The sequence below is a fragment of the Erythrolamprus reginae genome, chromosome 2, assembly GCF_031021105.1.
Source record: "Erythrolamprus reginae isolate rEryReg1 chromosome 2, rEryReg1.hap1, whole genome shotgun sequence".
NCBI classification, from domain to species: Eukaryota; Metazoa; Chordata; class Lepidosauria; order Squamata; family Dipsadidae; genus Erythrolamprus; species Erythrolamprus reginae.
In genome coordinates this window covers 336,367,635-336,380,481 of record NC_091951.1, presented here as the reverse complement: position 1 = coordinate 336,380,481, position 12,847 = coordinate 336,367,635, and the positions used below count along the sequence as shown (strand labels likewise).

Genomic DNA, 12,847 nt, shown 5'->3' with positions numbered 1-12,847 from the left:
TCGCTCGCTGGGGTGACAATTTGCTTTGCGTTTCCTGTGCTCTCTTTCCTGGGTCGCCCCCCCCCCACCTCAGGCTGGGTAGCTAGGCAAACTAGGCTGCCAGAAACATAAATGCTGCCAGCGCCGCTTCCACTCAAGCGTTCTGCTTGCACCTCATGTGGGAGGTGGCCACATCAGACTGGAGGGGAGCCGGGCAGGAGAGAGGGAAGCTCGTCTGAGGCCAGGAAGGAGGAAAGAGGAAAAAAGAAAGGAGCACAGATGCAGCAGCAGGGGGGAAAAGGAGAGCTGAGCCGAGACCAGTAATCTAGGAAGTGACAGCCGCCGATCAGCTGGAGCTGCACACGCATCTTCATTTCCGCCGGTGGAACTGCGTTCCACCCCATCCTGCCTGCTGCCCACCCCTGCAAGGGTGTCAAACTTGTGGCGTCATGGCAGCATCATGTGACATATCACAAATTTTTCCCCTTCACTATACCAGGCATGGGCATGTCCAACACATGACACATCTGGCCCATGGGCCGCTAGTTTGACGGACTGGATTTATAACATCATATAGTGCTTTGGTAATTTTAAAAAACATATCCGCGCTGGTGCCTTCTAATTTCACACTATAGTTCAGTGATGGTGAACCTTTTTCCCCTCAGGTGCTAAAATAATGCATGTGAGCCGTGCGTGCGCATGCCCACACCCATATTCAATACCCCTCTGTGTGCCCACTTTCCCCCATTTCCTGACTTCCAGTGGGCCCGGTAGGTCCATTGTTCATCCTTCCCAGGCTCCAGAGGCTTTTATGGAGCTTGGGGAGGGTAAAAACACCCTCTCCTGTCCCACTGGAGGATTTCTGGAGGCCAAAAAGGCCCTGCCAGAACCTCCATGTGAGCCAAAAAATCATCTGGCAGGCACCCACATGTGTGATGGAGCTGAGCTAGGTCAACGGCTTGTGTGCCAGCAGATATGGCTCCACATGCCACATATGACACGCATGCCACAGGTTTACCATCACGGCTATAGTTCCTATGTAATCAGCAGCTTTTGAAGTAGTATGCTGGATTTCCTAATCTGCCAGATTATTCTTAATTAATAGATTAAGAAAAGAAAGAGAGAGTATTGGGCTATAAATAGATCAAAGCATCTAGGTCATGCCCAAATGTGTCACAAAAATATAATTGCTTGTGACATACGTTATCCAGATACGTGTTAGCAAAGTCATATTACAATCCCTAGTCACGTATTCTCACAACTCTCACTCCTCATATTACTTCTTCTGTATCCTCCAAATTACATGCTTAACCTTCCATAAGTAAAACTTCCTTATATATACGCACACACATTCCAACTTTTAGTCTCCAATAAATGTCTTCTTCAAGTAGAGTAATCCCTCGCTACTCTGCGGTTTTGCGGATTCGCTACTTCACGGGTTTTCAAAGGGGGCTTAAATCCATTAAATCCATTGAAAATTTTAAATCCATTAAAAATTCATAAAATTCTTCTACAGTGCTACTGTACTCTATTAAAGAAACTGGTAGGATATCATATGTAGTTCCAGCTGAGGAACATTATAGAATGACTGTTTTAATGCAAAGGGTGGGTTTTAAAAATCCAAATACTCATTAAATACATTAAAAAAAAAATCTTTCCTTTATTTCACGGAAATTCGTTTTTCACTGGTGGTCTTGGAACGCATCCACCGTGAAAAACAAGGGATGACTACTTGGATTTGAATTATGCTATAGGAAGCATTCGTTATCTAGAAATTATATTATTTCCAACTTAGTGAACCGAAGTCCTGTAACATATTGTTTCACTTCTCTCTTAAATTTTATTTAAAAAGAGAGACTGAAAGAAAAAAAAACCCAAGCAGAAAAAGGGCAAGGTAAAATTTCAGCAATTTAAATTTAATCTTTGGGAGCAGCTGTCTGCCAACAGACTTAGGCATTGTAAGCTGTTGAATTGCTACTGTCTTTTTCAAACAGTGTCTATCCAGTTGGCTTGCTTTATGCTCAGTGTTTTAGAAACAATATTTTGGCACTGTCTCAGTCGCATTATAAATGGTTTTCAATCGGATTTTCTATAGCAGTCCTAACAGTGAGAAGTAAGGTTTGATTTCTGTAGACATTTTCTAATAACATCGAATCTTTCTAATACTAAGGAATGGCAAGGGGGAAAATGAATTGGTGGGGGGGGGGGGGAGTTGAGAGTGAATCAAAATTGTTTTGATTAGTAATGCACAATCCCAGGAATTGTTTTGCACTGAATGTCTGTTCCTAGCTTTTTCCATTCCAGTCATAACAAAGTTTAATACATGGGAAACTTTCTAGCAGAACTTGTGACTGGGTTAGTTTGCAGTTTGTGTTAATAAAGCTTGCAATGCTGAACTCCTAGGCTGCAGAGTAAACCAAGTTAATTGGAATGAGGTTTATTTTCGAGCAAGCATTCATAGGATTCAGTTCTGACTTGGCCATCTTATATATGTTATGTAAATTATGTAAGCCCCACTAGGGCATAGTATAGGGCAGTGATGGAGAACCTATGGTACGGGTGCCAGAGGTGACACACGGAGCCATATCTGCTGGCACACAAGCCATTGCCAATCTCAGCTCCAGCATGCACGTATGTGCCAGCCAGCTGATTTTTTGCTGGCACAGAGGCTCCGGGAGGGTGTTTTTGTCTATCAGAGAGCCTCTGGAGGGATGGGGAGGGCATTTTCACCCTTCTGCCCCCCTGGCACCAGGGAAGCCTTTGGAGCCTGGGGAGGGTGAAACACGAGCCTACTGGGCCCACCAGAAGTTGGGAAACAGGCCGTTTCCGGCCTCCAAAGGGGGACAGGGGAAGTTGTTTTTGCCCTCCACAGGCATTGAATTATGGGTGTGCGCACTTGCGCTTGTGCGATAATACGCGCACATGCTCTTTCAGCACCTGAGAGGAAAAAGGGTTGCCATCACTGGTATAGAGATTTTAAGTTCAAGGCCTGGGGGCCCGCGAGGTGCTTAGGTCTGGCCCACAGCCCCCCCCCCCCCGGAAACAAAAAAAGCGCCTCTGCCAATGAAAACGGATCTCCATTGTAGGAGGCCGTTGCAACTGAAAACTTGGCTGCATAGCTAGAGGTATAACAAGCAGGAAGAGGGAGATTGTGATCCCGGTATATAGAGCGCTGGTGAGACCACATTTGGAATACTGTGTTCAGTTCTGGAGACCTCACCTACAAAAAGATATTGACAAAATTGAAAGGGTCCAAAGACGGGCTACAAGAATGGTGGAAGGTCTTAGGCATAAAACGTATCAGGAAAGACTTAATGAACTCAATCTGTATAGTCTGGAGGACAGAAGGAAAAAGGGGGACATGATTGAAACATTTAAATTTAATAAATACATTCCAGAGGGTCAGGGCCGCCACAGAGAAGGCTCTTCCCCCGGCTCCCACCAGACGACATTGTTTCATCGACGGGACCCGGAGAAGGCCAACTCTGTGGGACCTAAGCGGTTGCTGGGATTCGTGCGGCAGAAGGCGGTCCCGGAGATATTCTGGTCCGGTGCCATGAATATTATCACTTGATGGTGCTTGGCTTAATAAGTATATGACCTAAAGGAGGGGGGAGATCAAGCAATTCTCATGGGGAGGAGAGAGGAAAGCAAGAGCCAAATGAATTTGGATTTATAGACTTCTCTGTTTGTTCCCTTATAGGTAAATCCATCTAATCATAGACTGCTGTTTGAAGTGTTTGATGAAAATAGATTGGTGAGTATTTTCCCCCCGTGTGGTTTATTGACGTTATGCGTGAGAACATTTTGTCGTACGTTTCATTTTTTCCCTCCTCTCCCTCTCTCCACTGGGGAAAATATTTCTTAAAAGTGGGACACGTAATATGTAATATGCATTAGTAGTAAGAGGCTAATAAATAGAGTTCCTTTTCAGATTGACAAGAAGATAGCAAATAGCTATTAAGCCCTTCAGTGGCTGTAGAACGTAATGGTGGCAACTCATTTTTGCTACTGGAAGACAGATGTAGTTGAAATGTAGAAAACAAGCTAATGCAATTAAGCAGCAAGATGCTTAGGCTTGGATCCAGGAAGGGGATGTTGAAAAGTGTTTGATGAGAGACCAGGTTAACAAAGGGTCAAAGGGCAAACAGAGCTGGCTGCCAATGCACTTGGTGTCTATAATCACTGAAGTATAGTGTGACTTTCAAACTTCCATATGAACCCATTCAGGCGAAAAGCTGCTGTTTTATTCTTTCTCCAGGAAGTAGCTAATAAATGGCTTTTCTATGGTAGCTCCCACATTTTTTTAGTCCAACCTACTTGACAATGAAGTCTCTGTGTTGCTGACGTTTCATCTTATAATTTGAACCAGGCCTATCTTTTTAAAAAATGCATTTAATGTTCCTTTTATTTGTGATCTAATAAATGTTAAAGTACCATTATTTTTAATGTATCTACTTCCTTTCTTCTCATCTCATCTCCCTTCCTTGAGGAATTTTGCTCTGATTTTATTATAAAGTGTTCTGTTGGGCTCTCTGGTAGACTCCTCCCAAAAATTCACAGGTACAAATTTCAGACACACACATGTTTGAAAATTCAAAACAATGTTCTTTATAAGTAAAATTCACTTAACCTAGGCCCTCTTTTGGTATAGCCAAGAGCACTCGTCTCCAAACAAACTGGTAATTTGTACAAGTCCCTTATCAGTTCTGTGATACTTAGCTTGCAGCTGTGAGGCAATTCACAGTCCTTCTTCTTTCACAAAGTGAAACACACTTTGCTCTGGTTTAGAATAGAATAGAATAGAATTTTATTGGCCAAGTGTGATTGGACACACAAGGAATTTGTCTTGGTGCATATGCTCTCAACGTACATAAAATAAAATATACATTTGTCAAGAATCATGTGGTACAACACTTAATGATTGTCATAGGGGTCAAATAAGCAATGAAGAAGCAATATTAATAAATTTAGTAGAAAGTCTGACAGTATTGAGGGAGTTTCAAAGCGGGGAAAAATCAGCACACAAAAGGTCAAAGTCAATAAAGCAGTCACAAAACACAACGATCAGATAATCCTCCACAATGGCCAAACCCACAGGCTGCTACTTATAGCAGCCTCACTAATTACCACATCTCCACCCAACCACAGGTGGCCTCATTTTCTTTGATAATAATTTCTCAGTTCTTGCTGCCTATGCATCACTCTCCGCATGCGTGGCTGTATCATTAACTCTTGTTCCGAATCCAAGGAGGAGCTAGATAATTGATCTCCTTCTGAGCTGTCTGGCACACTCTCCTCCTCCCTGTCACTCATGTCTTCTTGGTCAGAGGAGCCTTCATCAGCAGATTCCACCGGGGGCAAAACAGGCCTGCAGCATGTGGATGTCTCCCCCACATCCACAGTCCTTGGGGCCGGAGCTGGGCCAGAGCTAACCACAACATAAAGAATAGTTATTGTAAGTAGGGGTGAGTTCTACTTACCTTCTCCACCAGTTTGCATTCTACGCATGTCCTTTCCTGAAAATGATCCTCTGCGTATGTGCAGTACTTTTTTTAAAAAAAGCTTCTGCGCATGTGCAGAAGCAAAAAACCCAAGGCTCTGTTAAAAAGTGCTATTGTTAACATGTTGTAAGCCGCCCTGAGTCTAAGGAGAAGGCCGGCATAAAAATCGAATAAATAAATAAATGCATTGTTCTTTTTATATGTTGTAAACCACTCTGAGTCCTCGAAAGAGGGGTGGCATATATATAAATCCAATAAATAAATAACAGTTCAGAGTATATAAAAAGAGTAAAAGGAGAAATAAAGGGGGTATTTAAACTGTTCTTTGCTAGCTTGTATTCATCACAAATCCCTTGTTACCAAAGTACCTTCTCTCCGGAGTCCTAAACTTGTATTTGTAATTACTTAAAATGATTAAAATAAACACTGAAGCCTTGGGAGAAAGATTACAAACTTAGTTATAGTATCATAGATGGTTGATTAAATCATATAAGATGGAAATATGTCCTCAAATTGTGTAAATATGCTAAAAATGTTTCAGACTTTATTCAAAACAGTGGAAGATGGATGACCTGATCAATATTGTTATTATAGAAACATAGAAACATAGAAGTCTGACGGCAGAAAAAGACCTCATGGTCCATCTAGTCTGCCCTTATACTATTTTCTGTATTTTATCTTAGGATGGATATATGTTTATCCCAGGCATGTTTAAATTCAGTTACTGTGGATTTATCTACCACATCTGCTGGAAGTTTGTTCCAAGGATCTACTACTCTTTCAGTAAAATAAATTTTTCTCATGTTGCTTTTGATCTTTCCCCCAACTAACTTCAGATTGTGTCCCCTTGTTCTTGTGTTCACTTTCCTATTAAAAACACTTCCCTCCTGGACCTTATTTAACCCTTTAATATATTTAAATGTTTCGATCATGTCCCCCCTTTTCCTTCTGTCCTCCAGACTATACAGATTGAGTTCATTAAGTCTTTCCTGATACGTTTTATGCTTAAGACCTTCCACCATTCTTGTAGCCCGTCTTTGGACCCGTTCAATTTTGTCAATATCTTTTTGTAGGTGAGGTCTCCAGAACTGAACACAGTATTCCAAATTTGGTCTCACTTGCTTTTTTTTTTCTGGCCTGTTTAACAAAACAGAGGATTATGCTGACTTTTGATATTTTAATTACCAAAAGATTTGTTCCCTTTGGAGACTATGTCTTTCTTCACGTGAAATAAATCATCAGAATACTTAAGTCTGAAATATTTAGGACATCATTCTCATGATTTTTTTCCCCTCTATATAACTTTTGCAATGAGATACTCATTTATACAGAAAACCAAGTGGTTTTATTTTACCTCCGTAATAAACACTTCAGTTTCACTGACCCAGTTTTTAATCCGTGCAAATTTCGAGACCGTAGGATGTCTGTTCCTGCCCACCCCTTTCTAAACAACCACTCACAGCAGAATCGAGTTTGGCTATTGTTTAATTTTGGGTTCCAGTCCCATCTGTCTGTACTTCTGACGCTTCTTGGCTCCTAACAAAGCAGAGCTCTATTTCTTGCTGGCAACTCAACCTTTCTAATACCGCCGCTCACTTTCTCACTGGAAAGCTGCCATCGCTTTAGCATGGAGTTTAACTCAAATTCTGTACGGTTCTTCACGCCGAGCCCTGCTCGCGCTATTCTCGCCTGCCCTGTCTTCTAAAACCTAGGAACGGGAAGAATGGATGGTGCTGTCTCTTGAACTGCAGCATGTAAGAATCTCTTTCCTTTTCCTGAAAAAGTTTGAATGTGTCTGAAGCAGGTTATTGCCGTTCGTTGGCAGAGGGCAACTTGATCTGTCTGTTTGGTTGTTAGGAGGAGCATTTAAATTGCTTTTCAGTGGGAGGGAAGAGACAGTGTGAGATCTTATTTGTAGTCAAAAGACATTGGGAGGCTTAAATTTTTATTTATTTATTTATTTATTTTGCCCAATACACCATAATACACAATGAAGGTTATAGAGGATATAGTAGAGAAGAAATACTAGATGTAGGAGAGACTATAGGACAGGGGACGGAAGGCACTCTAGTGCGCCTCTGTGTGTGTGTGTCTTTTTATCTCTCTCTCTCTCTCTCTCTCTCTCTCTCTCTCTCACTCTCCCTCCCTCCCTCCCTCTCTCTCTCTCTCTCTCTCTGTAGGTGTGTGTGCACATAACACACACATGCCTTTCTCCAATCCTTTAAACAATATCTGGTCAGCCTGAGAATTTCCATAGCATAACAAGGGCAATTCGACAGGGTGCGGGAAGAAAAAGAGGAAGTCTCCTCTGTGTGAGTTTGTGTCTGTGGTTTTCCACCCCCACCCCACCCCCCCTCCGCTCCTTTCCTTTCTCTTTTGCAGTAATTCCAAAGTGTTCTGCAAATATGATGCCGTTTAGATTTATAGCAGAGCTGGCTGTGTGTGCTTGCTGCCTTAGTCAGCTGTGAGAGATCTCCCGCTGGGACCGATCCTTTCTGATGGAAAAGGAGCAGCTGGGAAGGTGCTGTTTCAGGCTCTTGCTGGTATTAAAGAGAGGAGGGGGGGATAGTCGCTTGTATTGGAGAGGGGAAAACAGGTCATGTGACGCCAGCCCTCCTACCCGATGTCACAGTGCGGAGGAGCACCGATTGGTCTTGCCCAATCACGCATGGAATGTCACTTGCCACTTGGGCTATTTCTGCTATCTGTCGCTATCAGCGCAGCAGTGCTAACACTTTGGCAGATGGGACACTTTTTCTTGGAGTTTATGTCTTTAGTTCTTAAACTGCTGGCAGTGCCTGGCCTTGTTGCCTTCCCTCTCCTCTGCTTTCTCCCGCGACCATGGCCCACCGGTTGCGGTTGCATTTTGGCTCGGGGCGAAGCAATACAGCCCCTGAACTGGAGATCCTAGACCACGAGAGGGAGGATAATGACGATTTTTACATGGCATTCCACACTTTGCCAAGAAGGAATGGGCCTCACCCTTTCTCCAGGCACAGGATCGATTGTGAAGATGGCAGCGGCCGGCTGCAGGAAGGCGGCTCCTTGAAAAGGAGCACGTCCATGTTTATCCCGCAACTTCTGAACAGCTTTGATGCGCGTCCCGTCAGGAGCTCATCCATGCAGATCTCCCTTCAGCGCAACGCTGTGAATGGACACGCTAATGAATCTTCTCCGGAGGAGCCGTGTCACTTTTCTGGCCTCGGAGAGCGATGTACCTCCTCTCTTGATGGAAGCCATTCTTCTCCAAGTAGTTCACAGATAACTCCAGAGGATTCTCCGACCAGAGAACTTGAGAACCTGGGGCCTGAGGTCAACGGAGGCTCTTCTAACCACACAATATTTTGTACAATACCATCTAACAACTGGAATAATGAGGGGGCAGCCAGCTGCCAAGAGAACAACGTAAACAAACCTGCGCTGGATTTAAATATTGGCGGGGTAAGGATTCAGCATCGGGCTTCAAGTGTAGATATGCCTCAAGTTACGCTGATGCCGTTTGGTCCAGAGGCCCAAAATAATTCTTCTTGTTCAGAACCCAGGCGCTGGTCTTTGCAACACCTACCAGATGGGTCAGCCAACTCTGGCAAAAAGCTATTCGTTCTTCAGTTGCAGCAGTCTCAGTCAAATAGCGCAGGAGCAGATTGTAATTTTGGCTTTACCGGAACGAAAGGAGACAGGCTAGTTAGGTACCCGCGGATACGGCTAGGAAGGAGCACCTCCTATCCAGTTCAGCCGCAGGCCGAGCGAATTAGCCCCATGGAAGAAGATGCCCATGGTGGAAATGACCAGCGTGGGCCCGACATGGCCAGAAGCAATTCCGTCGAGCGGATTTCCCCGGGGCAAGGATGCACTTTTAAAATTTGTCCAGATCAAAATTCAAGGCAGCAGCATTTCAGAATTCTTGTAACTCATGAGAAGAACCAACCGTGTGGGCAGGAAAATTCAAATACAGCTGCTCCATTGGCAGCCAACTCATCAGTAAGTAGAAACACCAATATCCTGGCAACTTAAATGTTCACTTTGCTGGCTGGGTCAATCAATAAGTAAACAAATAAATCATGGTGCGTTGTGCAATTTTGCAACACTGCTAGAAAGAACTGTATACATCCAGAATAATCTCAGAGCATCTCCTCTTGCTAAGCTATGATTAAATCCAGAGAAGTGTTTTTATATTTGCTACTGACTCAGATGTTACTTAATTTAATGTTACATCATCTAAGTACAATGGGGATTTGTTTTTGTAACAAATCTAAACTGCTGTATCACCTTTTATAAATAGTGCCCCAAATGATAAATTAGGATTTCAAAAATTCTGCAATCTTCATAGCTTTAACTAATTGAAATCTGTCTAATATGTGATGTATACACGCACAAATATATGCACAAACACTTGAACTATCAAAGAGTCAAGGATACAGTTTAAAATTAATGAAGTTCTAATACTTTCAGTTATTTAAATAGATGCTCCTTTTTGTTTAAACTGGAATACTATTAATTAAGCTATTCCTGTGCATTGGGCAGTTAGATACCTAGTTATAAATTTCTAGCAGCTTGGAATAGCTGCATGGAATGTCAGAAAGTTTTGATTAGTTCAGTTCAGTTCGGTTTTACAACCATTAGTTGTAACAGTGAACAAGCACTTTGTGGTAATATTCAGCTTTGAAATATAATAGGTATCAGATTGACAGCATACTGTACAATAGAAGCATTGCCAAGTTTCTACATTATACTATTGGCATCTTGGATTATTGTTTTTTTGGCTACAGGTGAAAACATTTTATTTTTCCAAGCATTTAAATAATCATTTTGACGTATTCAACATTAACTGTTTGGGTTCTGTTTCAAAATTACGATAACTTTATAATGCATTCATTGCCACTATAATTTCTTCTACCATATTTGTTGCATGGATCTGTTATTTTCTAATATATACTTTTGCGTGGTCTTTTATGTAGGTTTTTTTTTAATTGAATGAGGTTTTCATTAATGTGTTTTGAATGATTATAATGTCCCAGAGAACCTTACAGGATTGGGTGGCATAGATAGAAGATCAAATCAATTAAAAAAAAGATTAAAGCCTGAACCTTACTGGATAATTTTAGTTTGGCTGCAGTTTACCTGTTAGTCATTGCAGTTTGTAAGGTGATGTTGAATCTGGAATAATAAATATTCTGTGAAACTATGCCAGGTTTAAGGCCTTCTCGTTGTCCTAGCTCTGTGTGTAACACAATTAGTGACTGCTGATAGAAGAAAAAAGTACTGAATATTGCCTTAATAGCAGGAATTACACTAAAGGCTTTATTCTACACTAATTTTAATTCTTGGTGCATGTGCGTTTTGAAAACATTTAGGACACTCTAGTGATAAATCCTGAAATTTTAGTCTATAAAAACCAAGTTTGAGTCTATAGAAAGGTTAGCATTTTTTTAAAAAAGGATCTGCATGTTTTATTTATTTATTTATTAAATTTGTATGCCGCCCCCCTCTCCGCAGACTCGGGGAGGCTCACAGCAATGGCAGAGAGCAATGTAAAATACAAATCTAATATTTAAAAAAACTAAAGACCCATAATTTAAAAAACATACACACAACATACCATACATAAACTGTATAGGCCTGGGGAAGATGTCTCAATTCCCCCATGCCTGACGGCAGAGGTGGGTCTTAAGGAGTTTACGAAAGGCAAGGAGGGTGGGGGCAATCCTAATCTCCGGGGGGAGCTGGTCCCAGAGGGTCGGGGCCACCACAGAGAAGGCTCTTCCCCTGGGTCCTGCCAGACGACATTGTTTAGTCGACGGGACCCGGAGAAGGCCAACTCTGTGGGATCTAACTGGTTGCTGGGATTCGTGTGGCAGAAGGCGGTCCCGGTGCCCATAAAAATCCCTGTTATTTTTCCTCATAATTTTTAGGAAAAGTAAAGAATCCTAAACTTAGCTCTGTTTATCCAGATAATTTACTATCCATGCTGCATCCCTCAGGTTTTATTGCAGGCATACTGAAACCATTCTAATATGATCTGAGCTTATATTCCACTCTAAACTTTTGGGGCTGTCCTTTTCAAAAGATATCTTAAGGATTTTATGCTCATGCCTCTATTTTTTTTAAAAAAACCTTTTTCATTAATTGTTTCAAAGATTTAAAATATATAACTCCAAGTAGCAAACATACCTAGTACTCTTTCCATCTCTTTCCCCTCAACAACAATCCTGTGAGGAGGGTTAGTCTGACTGATTAGATCAAAGTCACCCAGTGGGCTTTCGTGCCTAAGGCAGGACTTGAACTCACAGTCTCCTGGTTTCTAGCTTTTCATATTACATTATTTTAGAGGAGAATATTACGGAATATAGAATTTTTTAAAAAATCTATGTGATTACTAGGGGACAAAAACAATTTGATGGCATATAATCAGTCAATCAACAAATGAGCCAATGGCAGTAAGGACAGGGTTTTCCTCCAAACTATGAATATCTTTTTGAAGGAATTTTACAAATATTTCATTGTGTATATTATTATTGTTGTTGTTGTTGTTGTTGTTGTTGTTATTATTATTATTATTATTATTATTTATTAGATTTGTATGCCGACCCTCTCCGCAGACTCAGGACGGCATACAAATCTAATATTTTCTGCAATGTTGTTGCTAAATATACATAATTCCTTATTGTGAAGGTTTTTGACTTACCTACATGACTACATGAGTCTTCGGAGAGAGGCGGCATACAAATCTAATAAATAATAATAATAATAATAATAATAACCTGTTAGTCATTGGAGTTTGTAAGGAATAATAAATATTCTGTGAAACTATGCCAGGTTTAGGGCATTCTCGTTGTCCTAGCTCCGTGTGTAACATAATTAATGACTTATTATTATTATTATTATTATTATTATTATTATTATTATTACACCCTTTAAAGGCTCCTGAAAAGAATAATTAATTTAATTTAATTTAATTCATTAGATTTATAAGACGCTATTCTCTATAGAAATTAGGTTATAAAAATAGCTGACTATTTAAATTATACATTTTATACTATACTATTAAAATACAGCCCCAAATTTAAACTTGGCATTGTTACAAAGAGAAGGGCTTCACCATATTTTTGTATGGTATTATACACATACACACCAGGGAGGTTTTTTAAGTCCGTATCTCTCTCATCTTAGATTTAAGAGGCTTTTTCTAATCAGTCTTCAGAACTAAAAAGGAAACTATGCAATGAGAAAGTTAATAGTAGCTGGTAATAAGCCATGGAATCTACTGTATTATATAAAATAATTCAAGAAAGGCAGATACTTTCCATCTGTAGTGAATTGCTGGATCCTATGGGGAGTCGAAAGCTACTCAAAATGATCTCCTA

The 12,847-nt window shown here is 41.1% G+C and overlaps 1 protein-coding gene across 5 annotated transcripts in view; it reads left to right on the top strand.

The window, feature by feature from the left end:
• The window catches only part of NEDD4L (NEDD4 like E3 ubiquitin protein ligase), a 441,323-nt gene that overhangs the window by 249,272 nt on the left and 179,204 nt on the right, over nt 1-12,847 (top strand). For all 5 annotated transcript variants that reach the window (XM_070743513.1, XM_070743512.1, XM_070743511.1 and 2 more), the window contains exon 5: nt 3,683-3,736. Coding sequence is in view for 2 of the 5 variants with exons in the window: in XM_070743511.1 (XP_070599612.1) it covers nt 3,683-3,736 (54 nt within the window). In the remaining 3 variants the exon portion in view is untranslated. The remainder of the gene's footprint in view (nt 1-3,682; nt 3,737-12,847) is intronic.